Below are 18584 nucleotides of genomic sequence, written 5' to 3' on the forward strand. Positions count from 1 at the left end.
ATATATGACCCATCCAGGGAGTCAACTGTACTGTCATTGTTACAGAGTAGAACATTTAGTATTTGGTCTTTTTAAATTTAAAACTATAAAGAGACTTAAACTTAAAGGGGAATATGGCCAATATAGCCTGATGTGTTTTGGCTCATAGCTTGATCTTACACTGGACTGCCTCTGTGCGAAATAAACTGATTAATGTATTGTAGCAGTTGTTCCCAATTTTAGCTGAGTGTCTCCTTTCCAGACAAAGGAAAAACACGTCTTATTAACGTCTATAATGGATACATTCAGCGCTCTGTAATCCAGAGTCCTCCTCTCATCAAATGTTTGAAGATAAAAGATGTTAAATAAAACATCTGAACATGTTATACTTCATGAAAACTCCATTCATGCTGTGCAGCTGGGAAAAAATCTGCAGTAAGCGGCCTCAGAACGGCTCTAACTCCACTGTCGTCTCCCTCAAAGGGCCTTCTTCTTTAAAATACATGAAGGTGATCTGAATACTGTTGTAGCAAACACGAAATGTGTGTTTCCCGAGCAACATTGACAACAGCATCAACGAGAAGGAGAACTGTCACTGAAAGCCGACAAACTCAAAGCTTAAAAATATCATTTTCCACGCACGATTGTTACTGGCACACCGTTTACAGCATGTTCACCTCACGGAAAAAAAGCAAAGAAATGAAGAGATGCCTCGGCTGCAGAGCGAAGTGTCCTTCAGGAACGATTCCCAAACTGTTTCTTCCTCCAGGGTCATTCTTCGCGGTCCCGGTGGTCGATCAATCACATCAACAGTTTGTCATGTTGCTGAGAAGGTACAAAGCCGGCGCCGTGTCCAAATGTGCTCCACAGCTGTGATCGCAGGTCAGAGCTCCACGTCAACCTGCGGCAGAAAACGTGTTCATTCATAAACATAATCTGCATGCATGCGTCAGCCACGTGTTAGAGGGTGAGTCAAGAGGTGGAGGCAGTTCTGTCGGAGTTAAACTCAGCCGTGGTTCATCTTTAGTGCTCCAAGTCAAAACAACACTTGTGTATCGATTATCAGTGCAGGTTGCAGATTTTTCTTTTTTTTTTTTCGGGGAAATTATCTTTTATAGTTTTATAGCAACCCAAAGATGGCAGTCGCCATGTTGAAAGCTCTCCTTCCAACTCAATCACAACAGTTGATTTATGAATAATCACCCAGTACAGTTTTATAAGTCAAGAAATGAGCTCTTGAGATCAAAACAATATTTTTAAATCTGCCGGTAAAATGGACTTTTTATCATTGGATCTAATGAGGATCTTTGGTTTTTAGAGCTGGCCTCTATTGGTCACTTGAGGAACTGCAGCTTTTTCTGCTTCCACATCGGCTTCTTTTTTTAAACACTGGAGGTTCAGCTTGTTCATCTCTGCTGTTTTCTTTGTCTGAAAATCAACAGTACAGATAATTAGAGTCAGAGCCAAAGGTGTAAATCAAGTTTGGCTTCAAGGACAACCGATAGTGATGATTATCGCTTATTGACCCTTTGACCTTTCTCACTGTGCAAGAAGTTTTTTTGTTTTTTTTCATTTCTATAGTTAGCGCTAAAAAAACCAAAAAAAACTGTACAGCAGAGCGGTGATGGCGTCCTCTGTCTACGTCACAGGGAGGATGGTCAGCAGCAGCGGCGGCGGCAGGAAGAAGGTCATGAGGAGGAGGAGAAGTGGCGAGCTGGCCTGCAGGCTTGATGTGGCTGCAGACGAAGGGGGGCGCTTCCTCCTTGGCCCGTTGCAGAGCGGCGTGTTGCAGCAGGAGATGCAGACAGAGTTCAGCCTGCCGGTGCAGAACTGCTGGTACCCTGAGGAGGCGATGAGGCAAGCTCCCGAGGAGGCGCAGGACTTCCGATAATGGATACCTACACACACATAAAAAGAGGGTTTGTAATGTCTTCACAGTTATTGGCGAGTCCTATAACCCCAACCTGGGAGAAAGGTGCTTTATTTTCTCTTGCTTTAAATCGTTTACAGCGATTGAAAATATTACAGATAAAAGCCCTGTGTTGTGCAATGCCGCAGAGTTTCCCTGCACAGCACAGCCACGGAGCTATTGACTGAGTCTGCTCTTATTTACTGACAGTGTCCGATATGTTTCTATAATTTAGTTGCTTGTATGAAAACGTATCTTCTGCAGTGCTGTAACTTTCTGTCGCACCCCAGGGAGCCTGATTCCATTAAAAAAGGAATGTTTCTGCGTTTGGCGTTGATGTTACACATCCGCTATGTTAGAGAACTTCATTTACCCTTTAATGAAACCTTCTTATTGTGTGGATTTTTCTTGTGTTTTCTCCTTACACAAAGGACAAGAAGGACAGATAAATGAAACGGGCGCAGAACGTCGCACTGTCAGATCATTTGAAGTTTCAGTTATAGCATTTTTTGTCATTAAGCCAGTCCTGACTGATAGTATCCAAATCGACAAAAACGATATTTTAAGTGATCTCCTTGTCTGAACACTGCACCCCCCCTAAAATCCTCATTCATGATTGGCTATTTTCCTGATTAGCGGTGGGACTGAAAAAAAAATACTTTGACTTCTCAGAATCATTCATGAGTGTGTCCATTTTTTTTTTTAATCTCCTTCCATCATGGTCGATAATCCTTTGTGTGTATAACACTCTTTCATTTCCATTTCTTGTGAACATACATGATGTTCTCTTGTCTGAAACAGCCTCTGAATACAGTCTGGTCACATGTCTCCTTAACATCTATCACTGAATGTCTTTTTAAAAATGTTAAAGTCAGAACATAATGTGATGACATTGTAAGCGGAGCCCATTATCTAAATGTTTATCATATTGCAAATAAGAATATTATCTCATTTGACCTGATTGTTTATGGTGTTGGACTGGCTGAATTCAGGCACGCCCATTTTAATTGACACCCGACAGAAGAACCATTTTATTTTCGGAACTGTAGTGCAAAGCTAATCTCATCTTGTGTCACTTTAAGAACAGCCTCCCGTGTTTGACAAATGAGCTAAATAAACTGGAAGGCAGTGTTTGCTGGGAGTGAAAGTACATCACTGGAATGCCTCCTTAAAACTCGGAAAGGACTTTCACTGAGTGTTTTTGTCTGGCTTTATTTTCTGTCTGCAAGCCAAAGCTATCTGTATCATGGCGAGTCCATCCACACATCAATCCATGCCTCTCTATCCGCCTTTGAAGCTGAGCAGAAGAACAAAATAACAGATAACAATGTCTATTACGCTGAAAATCACAGGGGATTGGTTCGACTCACTCGGCCTCCTCTGCTGGGTCGGAGAGTCACATATTCTTTAGATTAAAAGGTGTTACATCGGCGTGGGGAAACAAGGGATCATCTGGTGTCCTGTTTTCTGTCTCATTAGTCATTTTAAAGCCAAGAGAGAAAACGCCAACAGCTGATTTAATGTGTTGTTTGAGCTGCGCTGCAATTTCATAACTTGAAAAATGACTCATTTATGCCATAAAACTTCTAAAAGTGATATTTCCTTTGGACCTGCTGTTTCCAGACAGCCTTGTTTACGACATTGTCTCAGACTCATCCCAGTCGAGGCATCAGTATTTATGCTAATTGTCTGCCCTGGTTGGCATTGAGAAGATTGCCCGGTGCTAAGCGCTTCATATAATTGCCTTACACTCCTCTGATTGGTGAGGAAATAAATTCAATGCTCAGAGGGGTCCTGTCATTTCGTAGTTATATATTTACATCTTTCCCCAGATTACAATTGGTCACATAAACTGAAACTCAGCCATCAATATTCAGTGACTCTATCTTGGATTCAATCATCGATGAGGAAAACTAAGACACCAACGTTACATGAAAACCTTTTTTTTCTTCTTTCCCACAAACCCTGAGCTCAGTCGATGCCGCTCAAAACGTGTGAGAACAAATTGTCCCTTACCGTCGGATTTGACCAGCACCTCCTTCTGACACATGTCCTGGACGTTGACCGTGCAGTTGACGATGTACTCCGGTGTGGAGCAATCATTGTGCTTCATCTCCTCACACTGGTAGCACTGGATCTGAAGGGCATCTCCTGCACGCACAAGAAATGAAAATGATTGTAGACGAAACAAACGCGTCACATGCATAGTTCAATCGAAGTTACCTACATATATATAACATATAGTTGCAGATATTATTCTAAATGAGGCACACATGTTTGTCATCTGCAAAGATTGCTCGAATGCTCCAAAATCTAAACAGTATTGTAAATGTAAGGAAACAGAAAGGGATGGTTTGAGTAATTTCTGAGATGTTTATGAAAAGACTCAGGTTGCGGAATGAATCAGCAGGCCATTAGCTTAGCTTAGCACAAAGACCAACACCTGATACAGTTAGCCTGTCTCTGTCTTAGGGCATGTTAATCACCAACCAGCACTTTAAGACCGAAAACCAAAACATAGATTCACTCATTGTGTGAGCTCTTCTTCGTGTTTTTTTTTTTTTTTTTGTGCTGGAGTCAAGCTGCAGAGGCTTTTGAGGATGTGTGTGAGTGCCTCTGATGGTGTTGCAGCAAAAAGAAGCCTCGTGGAGAGTGCAATATCTTCATCCCTGTTTTCAACACATTGTTGTGATATGAGGTTGGAAAAGGGCAGTGGGGAGGTTTTGTCTTCACGAAGCACATAAGGAGTCCAATTTTTGGTATTTCTGTGCTGCTTTTATTGCCTGTCTCATGAGTGTCAACGGAGTGGTTATGGATGGACAGGCTGTAAAGTAGCAAAAAAACATGAAAGTGTTTGTTTGAATCCTCTTTTAACTGCATGGATTTCCGAGGCGATAAAGCACCATTTACAACACCAACAGGCCGTGAGAGGGGACTCAATGCACTCTGGCGTAGCAGAGATTACCCGTGTGAATTCTCTTCCTCTGAGATAATAAAAATGTGGATATCTCACAGCTTGCACTTTGTCTTCTCGTAAAAGATAACATTCAGTGCTTCTTGGGGCTTTTTGCAAATTTCATCTGATGTTTTTAAAAGCCTCAAAACTCATTTATTTTTTTTACTGTGAACGCCCTGAAGAAAGGGCAAAGCATCTGGGAAAACTTTGAGGTGTAAAACCAGAGAAAAAGTGAGATTATGCACAGCCAAAAATGACATTTTGGTGCTAGAAAAATAAGTGGAGGATCATTTTTGTAGACAATGTGCTTTCTGTGCAATAGTCCTATGCAAAGAAAGTCACCATTTCTCAACTTCCCATTACATCATTAGCGCAGTCCAGAGTTTGTGGACGATTTTTTGCAGGCATGTGAAAGATAATACAAAAATTTAAAAAATCAAGTCTTAATTAGCACAGAATTGAAATATATGCCAAACCTGTCTGGTTGAAATTCAGATTTCTTTAAGATATCTTCAGTTTCAGCATCATGAAGGCATTCAATCAAAACCTTCCACTCTCACAAACACTCCTGCCCTTTTCTCTCCCAAACAACCCACACAGCTGACATACATTACCGATGTAATTATCAGAGTGGCACCAAGCATTAATCTCGACTACGACAGCGCCATCAAAATGTATCTGATAAAGGTCCCACATATAACATCACAACCAAGGACTAATTACTTTAAAGCAAGCAAATGTCTACAACCTTCATCAATCATTGTAATAACAGGGAACACTCTGATTTAGGAGGAATATCTGTCAAACTTGAAGGCACAAGTTTATCAGCGCTTTATTATTTTTTTTCCTCCAGCAACAAAACTAAAAAAAAAGGTGACGACAACATCCTCTAAACTATAATCACTGCCGGCTCCACAAAACAGAAAATAGAGAGATTTGAAAGGGCACAACATTTGTACTGAGAGGAAGATCGAACAGAGAACTGAAAACATGAAGCTTCTCGGAGTGTTACAACCGCAAATTGAGGGCGTTTTTGGCTTGAATCTGCGCCCCTGTCTGCTTCTCTAAGTGCCTAAAAAGCGCACAGGAGTCTATCATAGAAACACTCCATCCATGCGTAAAACAGCACCAAAAACGCAACTAGGCTTTTAAATGTTTTGCCCATTATGGCAAGATGAAGGTCTGAAAGAGAATTTAAACAACACATTCAACGGGAATGTTGGCTTGCATCTGTGTCTGTCACTTCCCTACGTGCCAAGAAGCGCAGAGAAAACCAGCAAGCACCAACCCATCTGTGCGTAAGAAAGCACCAAAATCGCAACGTGATGAGCAAAGAATTCTTATTATTTTTCAATAGTTCAAAATATTTCCAAAAAGAACAGAAAGATAGTCAAAGTTTCAGAGAGCCGACCCGTAGCCAGTCATAAATTACGCAGAGAAAATGAGCAACGAAAAAGGCAATACTTTCAAAATATTTAGAGAAAAATAAATCTCAGAACAAACGTTTTCAATGTCAATGCGTTTGCTGCAAACCATGCAAATAGTAAAGATATTGTTCATAATTATGCATTTTACACCTGTTACGCTAATGGCTGCACTGCCCATTCAACTCGCACCTTACCTGAGTCAAAAAACACTCCGAATAAAGTCGCAAAAACGAGAAGACACATTCTCTCCCAGAAGCCGCTTGGAGGGGAAACATCCGAACAAGTGGACTTGTTTTAGGCGAAGGAGGCATGGAGGAGTAGGAACCGCGGCGGAGGAACACCAAACCCGGATCCGCTCATCCTCTCGGCTCTAGTATGAGGTGAGAGCAGGTTTCTCCGGAGCGCGCAAAGAGAGAGAGAGAGGGGGGGGGGGGGGAGAGGGGTGTGGGGGGGGGGGGGGGGGGGGGGGGGGGGGGGGAGAGATAGATAGATGGTGGTGAGCGTACATTTGGTATTTTCATATCTCAATGCAGTGCAGTGCGTCTTTATGTTCTGATAGAGGAGGTGTTCAACATGTAGTGTACTTAACACATGTTACTTTAAATCATGAAATAATTTTGGGACCTTTTATCAAATATTGTCATGTATATGTCATGTTTAACAATTATTATGTTGCTTTAGGTTTTTAATGTTGCAGAGAGAGAAACAATCTCAGCCACCACTAACTGACCACTAATTGCGTGTATTTATTCGCGTTTAATCACCCATCAAGGGACTAATGGTTATTAATCCCTCCGCGCGGAGCAGCAGCGTGGTCTTGCAGTAAACTGTCCCCTGCTTTCAACTTCACCGTGAGACCGTGAGGGAGGCGGTGATACACACATTGCCCTTGGGGTGAAAGATTTCAGGGTGCTCTCCAAACAATTGTGTTTTCATGGTGGAAAAAATAAAGCTTAAATGAATCACCTTGTGACGCACGATGAGCATCATGAGCATGTCCTTGATGCATCATGCCTACCATAAATAATACACAAACACATGTAGCTCAGTTTGAAATAGGAAATAGTTTCTCATATTTATTTAGGAAATAGTTACATAAAATATAGCATCAAAGTCTGGTGTAACAGACAGAATTGCACACAGTAATAATAATAATAACATTAACATTAATTATAATAATAATTACCAAAGTAACACTGCTGGTAGCCATTTCTCTTTACAAAGGAACCAGGAACATTTAAGGAAAGAGGTGAAGCTTGACAATCACACTACAGTCTGACGGTACAAAATGTGGGTATAAATACTGGACATCTAGAAAAATACACAAGTCCTCTTCAGACTCTCTTCATACAATATTAACAGTTTCATAGAAAAATTGAAAACACACACAGGCGGCTCTGTTGATTAGCACCAGCAGGTCAGATTCCAGATAAAGATTTGGCATAATAACTTCACCTAAAGGTCAAATATGTCTTTGAAAATAAAGTGATAAAATATTTAAGCATTAGCGCTTATTGATCAAAATAAAGTCGTTTTGTTTTTTTGTTTTGTTTTTTTTTTAAACAAAAAGTCCTAAAGTTTGCATGACGTTTTCTAACAGTAGACGTACAACCTTGGTTGAATGATTGGCAAAGAATTTACACCGTTGTCTTTTTTCCTCTTTTGCATATATCAATCAGCAATGCCCATTCTGATATTAACTTATAGCAGTTTCTATGTACAACATAACAGACACCTATAAAAGGAAAAATGAGGTTTCGAGAGTTCAGGTAAGCTACGCTACATCAGAAATTCAGATTCTAGAGTTTTGCACGAGGAGTCCAAAAAAAAGGAAAAAGGTTTTTTTTTGTTGTTGTTGTTGACTTATCCCTCATGGCTGTTTTTTTTTTGTTTTTTGTTTTTTTAAGTTCTTACAATCTACATTAGTCTTGAGTGTTCCCTGAGCTACCGACAATGAAACTGGATGCGTTAAGGAAAAAAAGCTGGTTTGCTGGACCAGTGCGTCAGGCAGAAATCATCGTTTTAACCTATGTACCATGTGGAAGCACAGCTTGAATTACGCCAGCTGACTTCAGAACATTTGCAGCAACAATAGATTGTTGTTTTTACTGCTTTAAATCAGAGATGCACAACGTCTCAGCATCAAAATGATCAGCCCTGATATCGGCCTTTCACAGTTATATCGGTAAATATGTAGACAATAAGAAGCATAGATTGAGATTTAAGAAGAAAGCTGTTTCAGAGGACGACACCGCAACACATTTTCTCAGAAACAAACTTCTGAAACTAACAACATTTCAAACGCTCACTCTTTTCAGTATCTGACATGACAAGCAGGAAATTATAATATATCGGTATCAACTGAACCATGCATCCCTACTTGAAATAACACACAATGACAAGGTTGGCAACTGATTTGACCGTAACATAACTTAACATTGACAGAAGTCACAGACAACGTGATTGTTGATGTAGTTATTGTTGTAGTAGATTGTAGTAGTTGTAGTAGTAGTAAAAATATTGCTTAAAAAACCAGTAGAAAAGACGAACAAGGTGTGTTATGATGTCTTGTGATCTCGGGCAACAGACTTAGCAGCAAACATATAATGACACCTTAGGTTTAAATCTAGTCTCTAGTAAACAGAAAGGCTGTCAAATCACAATGTTATTGCCCGTCAGCGCTGCTCAACACTGCTTGAATAATCTTTTACTTTACATTTCTTACAGACTTTGTACAGTATTTCTTACAGTGCAATGATAAGAAGATCCTCAGAATTGGGGGAAGAGGAAACAAAAAATTACCACGAGACAATGTTGTATATTGCTGTCAAGTCCACCACACCCAAAGTCCCAGTTTGGTTTTGAGTTGAGCTTTCATCTTCGTGTCTTGAACTTTAATAAGTGCTTTGCGTTGTACGTAGCCAACATGGAAATGATCCGTGTTTTTCGAGACCAGGTAAGTCCAGTTAGAATAATTTCCAATCATTGGTTCAAAGTCAGTTCGAATTAAGACCAAATCCAAAGGGGATTGGGACCAAAGTCTACAAACCAAGTCCTATTGGATATTCTTTTACTCGATAAAGTTGACGTTATTGCTTCAGGAGGTTTGAAAGGTTCAACAAGGATAACAATCAACTGGGAATCCCCATCATTTGCTGGCAGTATGCTTCAATAACTAGCCAGTCAATGCATGGGGTTTTGAACGCAACAAAAGTAAGAAAAAGTTATCCAATAAGTAATGGAGTTGGTCTGACAGCAAAACTTGACCCAGGACTCGTGCACTGAGACGCTGCCTTGGTGCTCGTTGCCCCTACACGTCATTGGAGCCCTGACTGGTGCAGGAGGAGAAGCTGTCGTACAGCGAGTCACTTAGTGAGCCCACGGGATCCGCCCCGGGTTTGCTCGAGAAACTAGAAGAAGAAGGCTCGTCCAACTTGCAGCAGTCTTCGACGCTCTTTGCTGTCTCGACAAGGCAGTCACCTCTGCGGCTGCCCGAGCCAGTGTCCGGATACAGGCTGCCAGTGCTGGAGCTGCTGTGGTTCAGTTTGTTCAAGGACTCCAAGGAGAACTCCAGAGACTGGTTTGCAGTGATTGGCGTCTTCTCAATGGTTATCTCTTTCTGCAGAGAAAGGATATGCATTTATTCAGAGTACGCCAAACAATACTTGCACACATCTTTACTCACGATTATACTTATTATTTTCATGCTGGTGAAACTTGACAAACATCTATTGGTTAGACAGATCTGCGAAGCACCGAAGTGAGTCTCATGTTGCAGCATTTTGCTCATCTCATTTGCAGTGTTATGATGCAAAGCAATAAGGCAAATGCCGCTCGAGAGCAAGAGAGTTATCTATAGTGAGACTTTTATCGTGCTCAAGGACCAAATGTATGTCTTGGGTGTTGGCAAGCATGCATCATTGGGCATCTGTGCCCACCCACTACCCTCGATATATTAACTGTCTTGTAAGATGATTTTTTTTTTGTCGAGCCCTTGGCGGTTTGCTTTATAAATAAGCATAATCTAAAACATGCTACTCAGGGGAAATGTTACATCTAAAGCGGCTAGCTGTCGATGGCGCCTTAATTAGTGCGAGGATATAATCCTGGAAATGCTAATCATAACGGTGATGTGCTCTGACTTGTGACAGTTCAGAAGGTGTTATTTCTAATTTTATCATAGGACTGGTTGGGTCTTCAGATCTGAGCATGATGGCCCTTCAAGGGTACAGACCTTGAGGCAACTCAGCAACAAAAGTGTGAAAGCCTGCATTAATTAACCAGTGGATTCTTTGGAACTTAGATTGACTCTTCGCCACATTATTGCTACACTAATGACCCATGAGGAAGATCCTGTCTTGGGAGAACAAAACAACACGTGAAGCTAAAAATAGTCCTTTGTTGTTTAGGATGCGCCAACTATTTCAGTGACCTCTACTGTACGTCTTTAAATGCACTTTAGGGAGCTTGTTACTGAACCAATCAGCTTCAAAATCCCTCCTCAGGCGCTGTAAACTAAATTCTCTGGGTATCTGCATTTTCCACAAAGCAGTTTCAGTCACGTATTTCTGCAGAGGTAAGTACACGGCAGAATAGCTGGAGGGGGGGGTCCAGGCAACCTCCTGGGATGCTCCAAACCTGGACGATTTAGCAATTTTTTGTGTGAGGTGTATCTTCCCTGAGACCTACAACTACACAAGCATCTAACGATAGAGTCGGGAGACAAGAGGGGAAAAACTCGGACTTGATGGTGAAAGTTTTGTAAGTCACCAAAGTTATTCAGCTAGTGTGCCAGAAGGCCCAAAACAAATGCAACATTTAAAACAACTACAAAAAAGGGTTTTTTTTTCAGGCGAATTCTTTTTTTTTTAATTTAAAATAATTGGGAATAAAATAAACATGCAACCTCCATTGATATTTATTTTACTGTCTTATCAAACTTAAGTTCACATTCTTCAGCTTGACATCGCAACTCGATGGTTTTCCAAACAATCTAAATCATCACTGAAACTACATATATTTTCTACTCTCTCTAAAAATGCTTTCTGGCACGTTCTACGGAGACAGCCGATCCTATGCATTATACTTTAAACCTCGGGCTCAATGTGTAGGAGGAGAGAGCACAAACAAACACTGACTGTGGTTCTCAGCCGTGTTTCTCTTGGGTCTGAAGCCTTGTCATTTCTTCTCCTACCAGCAAGCTAATTGCATTCACCTGCCAACCCAGGTGTATGCTATCCTGTGATTAAGAGGTTCGAACAAAACACCCGGGACTCTGAGCACAGATAGCTAAGTATGAGAACTATTTGTACAAGCAGCAAGACAAGCTGGAGAAAAAACAAAAACCTGTCTCTGTTCTCAAAAAGTCCAACAACTGCACACACCTCTGCTTTATTAAGACTTTTAAAAGTTGAGAGCTTGAACTAAAAACTTTCCACTGTTAAATCCCTTCAAACCCACTTCATGTGCACTTCATGTGACCTTTTTCCGTAGGCACCATCACAATAGATTTGTAAAGAAAAGACCGACTCAAAGGAAAATACAAAGGTGAAATTTGACTCTTGGATGATATATACTGTTACTTAGGCTTTTGCAGGTGAAGGTCTTAAGCTGAAATGAAGCACAGGTGTTGCATTCAGATTAGAATTTGACTAAAACACCCACATAATGCTACTTAACATCACTTATATGATTACATTTAGTCATTGAAGATGACTTTTTATATCCTTAGGAAACACAAAAGTGTGTGATGTGATGGGTTTCAGAGGTTGGAGGAGCTGTGTGACAGTGAGAAACAGTCTCTAGGTTCAGACTTTCTCCCTGAACCCCTGCTATACATCTGTTTCTGGACAGAAACAAGAAGAAAGATGGGGAAGTGCCGTCTTATCGCTGATTGGGTTTGATTTTGGAGTAACACAATTACCAGCGGATCGAACCTCCCTGGTGCTGCTCTCTGTACCACCTGCGGGTTCAGCTAAAATGATGGCTGCACACATAACTGAGTCTGCAGGCAGAAGGCTCAGTGAGAGCTTCCCACTTGAAAACACAAGAGGCCAAATCGGCTCTTGGTTCAGCATCATGGTCAGTAATGTCTCAACTAGAACTGAGATTTGAGAAAGCTTATCCAAAGGGTCTTCGATTTTGAATTCAGCTAGATATATTTCTCCTGCTGCCATCTTTTTTTTTCCTTTTTCCTGAAATTTTTTGACTTACACAAATATGACATTTTAACTAAATTCACTTCTTTCTTTTTTTTAATTCCAACCTACGTTCAATGATCTCCCTGATTCTCCCCAACTTATACTTGGAGCATCCAAAGCACACACTAAAATGTCTTGACATTATGTCATGGCTGCACTAAGGTCTGCAAATCCTACGTTTCCTGCTGCTGTTTAAATTAATATAATAATAATAATTAAAATTAATAGGTGACAGCTTTTATTAACTGGCAGCCAAAGTAAACTCAGTAAAAGTCTCTGATGTAAGTGCCAACCATGATTTCTTCTGATCAGCCAATCAAGTAAAGAAGAGACATGGTCATTAAAAAAATCCACAGCTGGTATAATTTCATTTTTGCACAAATGAATGCAACACGAAGAAGCAGCCTGGATAAACTGACTGCAAAAGATTTCCCTTCAGCAAGAAAACTAAACTTGTTTGATCGACTTCTTTGTCGAAAACTACTGGTTTGTTGTTTTATTCAGGTGACTTCTTCAGTAAAGAGGGTGAGATTTTTTTTTGGCTGCTTTGTTCAGGGATACACACCATTTGAAAGTATTTTTGTAAGTGCAAAGGAGCATATTAATCTAGACTGAAATCTTAAGGAACACAACATATATAAAGACAATAATTATTAAATTAAATCTGCAAGTTCTTAATCTGCTGGATAACTTATATAAGATAGGGAATTCACTCCGTGAATGTTTAATAAGAAAGACAAAAAATCACATTGTATGCCGATGATGGTGTGATCGATGATAGGTCTATTCCCAACGTGCATATGACAAGATGATTTGTATCGTCATTGGGCACCACATCCAAAGGTAGAAAACATCTACTGCTGCTGCAGTGTTGTGCTGGCTAGCAATGCTATCGTTCTGACAGCAGCTCAAAAGGAGGACATATTTCTACTGTTGATATTCATTTGTGCGCCAATATAGTTTTGGTTTTCCAGCGGCCCTGTTTCAAATTACATGTCAACTGAAATGTTCCCTGGCCATGTCATCATTGCTCAAGGAAACAAGCTGTTCCACACTCACAGAGAGGCTGTGAATGCTGATTTTTCTGACTGCTGGTTTCGGGACGCAGGTCACATAGACCTTAGGAATCCCTCCAACTTCCCTGAAGTTGTTTTACTGCAGTGGTTGCTTTCTCCTTCATACAAAGGGTGGGAAAAGAAAAGAGAGAGCGATACGAAAAGGAATGAGAAAAGTTTGGGAACAGACTTCAAGGAAGGACATGTGAAAACTGTTTAGAGCAGGAGTCAACTGAGAGGAGCTGCAGCTAAATAGAGAGAGGCAAAACTGAAAGGAAGACGAGGAGAGACACGTGGGAGAAAGAGGGACTCGGAGGAAGGAGAGGATAGAAGCAGAAGGGGGCGGAGGTTGGCCGTTAGCAGGGCTGTCAGGTGCTGTCAGGATGATGAATGGGAGGCCAGCGCGGGCTGTGAGGGCTCTGATGGGAGTCGCTGAGCTTTACATCACTCTCCTGAGTGTTTGTGAAAGGTTATTAAAGGCGCTTAAATCACCGGGTTCTGACACGTGGCCCGCCACCAGCCACCAAACTTCCCCAAAAGTGCCGGCTCTGACGACGTGTGCAGAGTCAAAAGATCCCGAGCGAGCGAAGACAAAAGGTACGGACATGTGCTGAGAGGAGTTGAGAAGGTGATGACACGCAGATGAATTGTCTTTTTTTTAAAGGAATAATGTAGGGTAAATGGGTTCAACAGCAGTCATCCATCATTATGGCTGGTTCACAGTTCAGGAGTGAGGTTATTGTCAAAATCAATACAGGCACTGGATGAAAATGGAAGCCTAGAAAGTGGAAAATCCCTCCTTTTATATACGGGATTTAACAACTTGGTTGTGGAATCACTGCAAATAGTTCTCATTCTTGGTTTGTATTAAGCCTTTTATTAATTCAAGCAAGCATTCCCAAAGTCAAGTTCATCCTCCAATTATTTTCTGCAGTTTTAACCCTGAAACCCATTTCTCAAACATCCTCTGAGTCAGCTCATTTCTTATGGAGGACGGGTAGATGTACAGTGTTTGTGTTGGCAGTGCCTATTTTAAGAAGGAAAGGTTTAAAGACTCACTTTTAGGCCGACAGGGCTTGAAAAGATATCGATTCTGTGCTGTGATTAATGTACTCACTTTCACACTCGTACTGAAGGTTGCGTCGAGAGTCAAGTTTTGCTGGGGTCTATGATGAAAGGGGTAATGCACAACAAGGAGTTTGTTCTGTTATGTTTAAAGATAATCTGTGACAAGAGATTAACTCCAGTCCTGTTACCGTGGTTACCTACTTTAAATCAAAGATGACTATTTTGCCAGGGTGTCAAATAAGAACAACAACAGGCTTTTTTATTGGACTACTTTATATGTATGTATTCTTAAGACATAGTGAACACCCTGCAGCCAATCAGAATCGAGTATTAACCCTGACCATGGTATACCTTCCACGTTGAGCCATCTTTCAACCACTTCATTGTCTGTTTGGTCGTTTAATCTCGTGTCAAGTTGTTCTAGATGTCATATGTTTAAGAAGATGAGTCCAGTGCTTGAGTGACTGTGAGCCGCTTTGACAGGACAGGACGGGATGCAAGGTTGTTTTGGGAGTTTGTCTCTTGACCTCTTGATTCCAGACCCTGCTAGTGCTGAAGGCTTCCCTGCTACCATTGGAAAAGTAGCCTAGCGCATCCAATTAGATGACAGACAGGTTTGAGGATGAGACAAACACAGCGCTCTAGTTGTATCTCGCATGTCAGCTAATGGAGTTGTGCTTGCAGCTTGGTTGCACAGCACTCTCTGGCTCACTCTGCTGGGACTCGGATCAGGACTGAACATGTATCTTTCAGGAAATTCCTGCTTCTGGTTGCTTTGTTAAACTCAGACCCTTGCCTTCTCTCATGTCATACATGTTTAAAATTCTCTTTAGCTTGGAGAGTTCAGATGGAGTAAGTAAGTAACAAATCTCAGCGCTTGTAGGGATCTTTCCATCAACAAATATCCATCCAAATGTGTCTCTTTAATGTAGAAAATGAAAGAAATCTCCTGGAAATCCTGCACATTATTCTAATTTATGGGTGTACTTCAGCAAATAGTCCATAGCTGGTCTTAATATTGAGCTCCAGAAGGACACCAAAGGTTGAGAATAAAACACACCGAATAAATTGAGATGTTTTCTCCCTTCTCATACACAACTGTGTTTTAAACTTGTGTTGAGTCAGATCCTTTTTTCAAAATATGGATTTTTGTGTCAGTGGGAGGAGAGTTTTGCTGTCCCACAGAGCCGAGGCCCTGCAGGCTGGAGGCCATTTCATGGTCTCTGATTCTCATTTGTCATTCAGCAGCGTTAAATACTAGTAGGCAAATACCCGCTGACACGAGAGGGCAAGGCGATCGAAAGCAATTAGGCGTCTTTTTCCATGAATATCTGCAAACAACTCCAATGTTAAACCATGAAAATAAAAAACTATAAAATAAAAAAACTTGAGTTTAGCAGATTTGTCCATGCTTCTGGAAATCTTTCAAAAGTCTGAGTCACTCCGACTGTCTGAAAACCTCCTTACTCAAGTCTAAGACACACAGAGTGGTAAAAATTCAATTTATTCAACTGCATGCCTCTGCTGCGAGGAGAAAAAATAATATTCAAACCCTGTCACACCTTGTGCCTATCCTGGGTAGAATTTCATTGAGGGCAGACTCTGGCAGCACCTCCCACATATTCTCTTCATACATCAGAAAGTCCCATGCATCGACACCTGGGAGCTGCCTGGATTTATCACAGGGATCCTACACATTTCAAATTCTATATTTGCAGACTGAAGTTTCATGTCAGAGTCCTGTTTTTTTCCCTTCAATATGTTTGACAGAAATAACTCAGATTATTCTGTCAAGAACTGGACTTCAAGCTACTCGCAAACAAGGCTTTAGAACTGGGATTAATCCGACAAGGAATGCTCGGCCAAACTTCATGTTGGTTTGGAAGATTTTTGTCAGTGATCTCAGTTCATACACGTTATTGATAAGTAGCTTGTTCAAAAACCAAATATCAGCGCGTTAAATTTCTTAAAATGATATCAAGCAGCTCTCTTGATATCATAAAACTGTGTAATGACTAATAAAACGCTTGATAGGAATCAGCAGCATGCCTGTAAATCATCTTAAAACCCATCAGCTGGGAACAATGAGCTGTGGTTTTACTCACGCTGAGTCTGTCTCCAGCATTGCCATCAAGGGAAGACTCTTTGTGCAACAAGCTGTACTGTGAAATCCTCCTGCTGTCCTCCAGATGTGAAAACACGTCGTGCTGATAGTAGTCCATGATTGACGGGGTTTTGTCCACGCTGCTTCTCTTCAGGGTGTCCTCGTTCTGATCCACTGTAGGAGCAAGAATGTTGTCGTTAAAGGACGGCTCGACAGGAAATGTAGAGAAGATATTAACTTTATGAATCATTCGGTTACTAGAAATTGAAACCTAACCTGAGTCACCCTTCTTGGTTTTGTTGACCAGAGTCCTCTGGGGTGAACCCAAAGTGCTTCCCTTGGGTTCTGTCTCAGAGTCGCTGCTGCTCCCCGAGTATGTGCACACTTGCAGGGCTCTTTCCTGTTCATATTTGAAAAAGCAGATAAAAAAACAGACATAAAGATAAGAAGGCACCTTAACACTGTCAGTTATGCAAGGAACAAAGAGTACAGAATGTAAGATACATAAATCTTGGCATAAAGCTCTGTGCAAAATGTATGAGAGGGATTATTTTTCCAAATGCAATGATAACTGATTTTTTTTAACAGAGCACAATGGAATATTTAATTGAAGGAATATTCAATATTTACACTCCCAACTAACCGTCCAATTTCAACTGTAACTAATTGTTTCATTATTTTCTTTCCTCGGGCTAAAAAAAGGTCAGATAGCTAATTTGACAGTCACTGACTTACACCAGCGATATCATGATCCTTGTTTTTCCCCTTCCTCTCTGCTTCCTTTTCTTTGTCCTCTGTGGAGATGTTACTGCGAAGGGCACCGAGACTGAACCTCTTTGTCCTGATTGCATCTGAAAGTCAACAGAGACAGGACAAAATGAGTTTCACAGTTTTTTTTTTTTTTTTTACAGTAAATAGCGTAAAAGTGTCTTGCATGCACCACATGGCCAGCTAATGCATAAGGACAGTCGGAGGAAAACATCATTTGAATTCTTCTAAAGTGACAATCTTTCCTCTCGCAGACAGTCTGATAAAACTCCATTCAACCAGAACCCGTTCAGCTGCCTACACATCCATTTCCAGTATATATGAATGCAGCTGCAACAATATCTGAGCTATCAAACATTAATGGTGTCCAGCCTGCCATTGTTCCCCGCCATGACTCCAGGCAGCTTTCAGGCCTCCAGTCCTGAATGATAAAGCTTTATTATCACTCTGCCTACTCAGACTGACGCTGCTCTAATTGTCTCTTTTAACATTCAGCTGCGTTACAAAAACAGGCTGCTGAAAAATCTGCATTAAGACACATTTGTGCTCCTTAATGTGCCAGGCGATGCTGCTTTTCTGGCGACCATAAGCCTCTGAGAATTGAAGTATACAACTTATTTACATTTTGAAATTAATACATTTTAGATGCCTGTCAGCTATCACACCGCTCAGGGGCCAAAAAGAGATTTTGTTACATTTGTTGCATTACCTACATGGGTAGATGATGGTCCTTTTTGGGATCCATTCTGGACCAGTATAAGTTGGCATTAGCCACCTTGCTACTTGTTCAGTACACATTGTTGTTGTCTAAATGGGTATGCCCATTCTTTGCCAATAGATGTTCTTTATTATGCTATGCATGATACACTGACTGATGTAACTATGATTATACAGATGCACATAATACCTTAATCAACACAAAGAAAACTCAACAAGAGCTAAAAGTTCTGACACAAATTGCTGCCACAGCACTGATTAAAAAGATGCATGTTAATGTCCTGTACGCAAAACACCTTGTGTTTTATTGTAGCTTCAATCAGCCATCAGATTGCATTAACTCAACACCTTTCTGTTGTGCATCACGTTTAACACCGAAGCAGACTGAGCTTTATGATTTA

The 18584-nt window shown here is 40.9% G+C and overlaps 2 protein-coding genes across 9 annotated transcripts in view; both read right to left on the minus strand.

The window, feature by feature from the left end:
* LOC306818719 (ly6/PLAUR domain-containing protein 1-like) lies at positions 1 to 6664 on the minus strand. Of its 4 annotated transcripts, none has more exons than XM_079336428.1 (4): positions 6466 to 6664; positions 3905 to 4039; positions 1592 to 1877; positions 1 to 880 (listed from the first exon to the last, which is right to left on the minus strand). In XM_079336428.1, the coding sequence occupies exons 1-3, from the start codon at positions 6512 to 6514 to the stop codon at positions 1618 to 1620; spliced, it is 444 nt and encodes a 147-aa protein (XP_079192554.1). In that variant the 5' UTR covers positions 6515 to 6664; the 3' UTR covers positions 1 to 880; positions 1592 to 1617. The 4 variants fall into 4 exon arrangements, with proteins under 4 accessions (XP_079192554.1, XP_079192555.1, XP_079192553.1 ...); XM_079336429.1 differs by having other exon boundaries at positions 1 to 1407; XM_079336427.1 differs by having other exon boundaries at positions 1 to 1877.
* Positions 6665 to 7316: 652 nt separating this feature from the next.
* LOC306818586 (nck-associated protein 5-like) overlaps positions 7317 to 18584 on the minus strand; it is a 146868-nt gene continuing 135600 nt past the window's right edge. For all 5 annotated transcript variants that reach the window (XM_079336238.1, XM_079336239.1, XM_079336240.1 and 2 more), the window contains 4 exons: positions 17434 to 17549; positions 16975 to 17098; positions 16700 to 16872; positions 7317 to 9890 (listed from right to left, as the gene is read on the minus strand). In XM_079336238.1, the coding sequence (XP_079192364.1) occupies positions 9582 to 9890; positions 16700 to 16872; positions 16975 to 17098; positions 17434 to 17549 (722 nt within the window). In that variant the 3' untranslated portion in view covers positions 7317 to 9581. The remainder of the gene's footprint in view (positions 9891 to 16699; positions 16873 to 16974; positions 17099 to 17433; positions 17550 to 18584) is intronic.

The sequence above is a fragment of the Symphodus melops genome, assembly GCF_947650265.1.
Source record: "Symphodus melops genome assembly, chromosome: 23".
Taxonomy (NCBI): domain Eukaryota; kingdom Metazoa; phylum Chordata; class Actinopteri; order Labriformes; family Labridae; genus Symphodus; species Symphodus melops.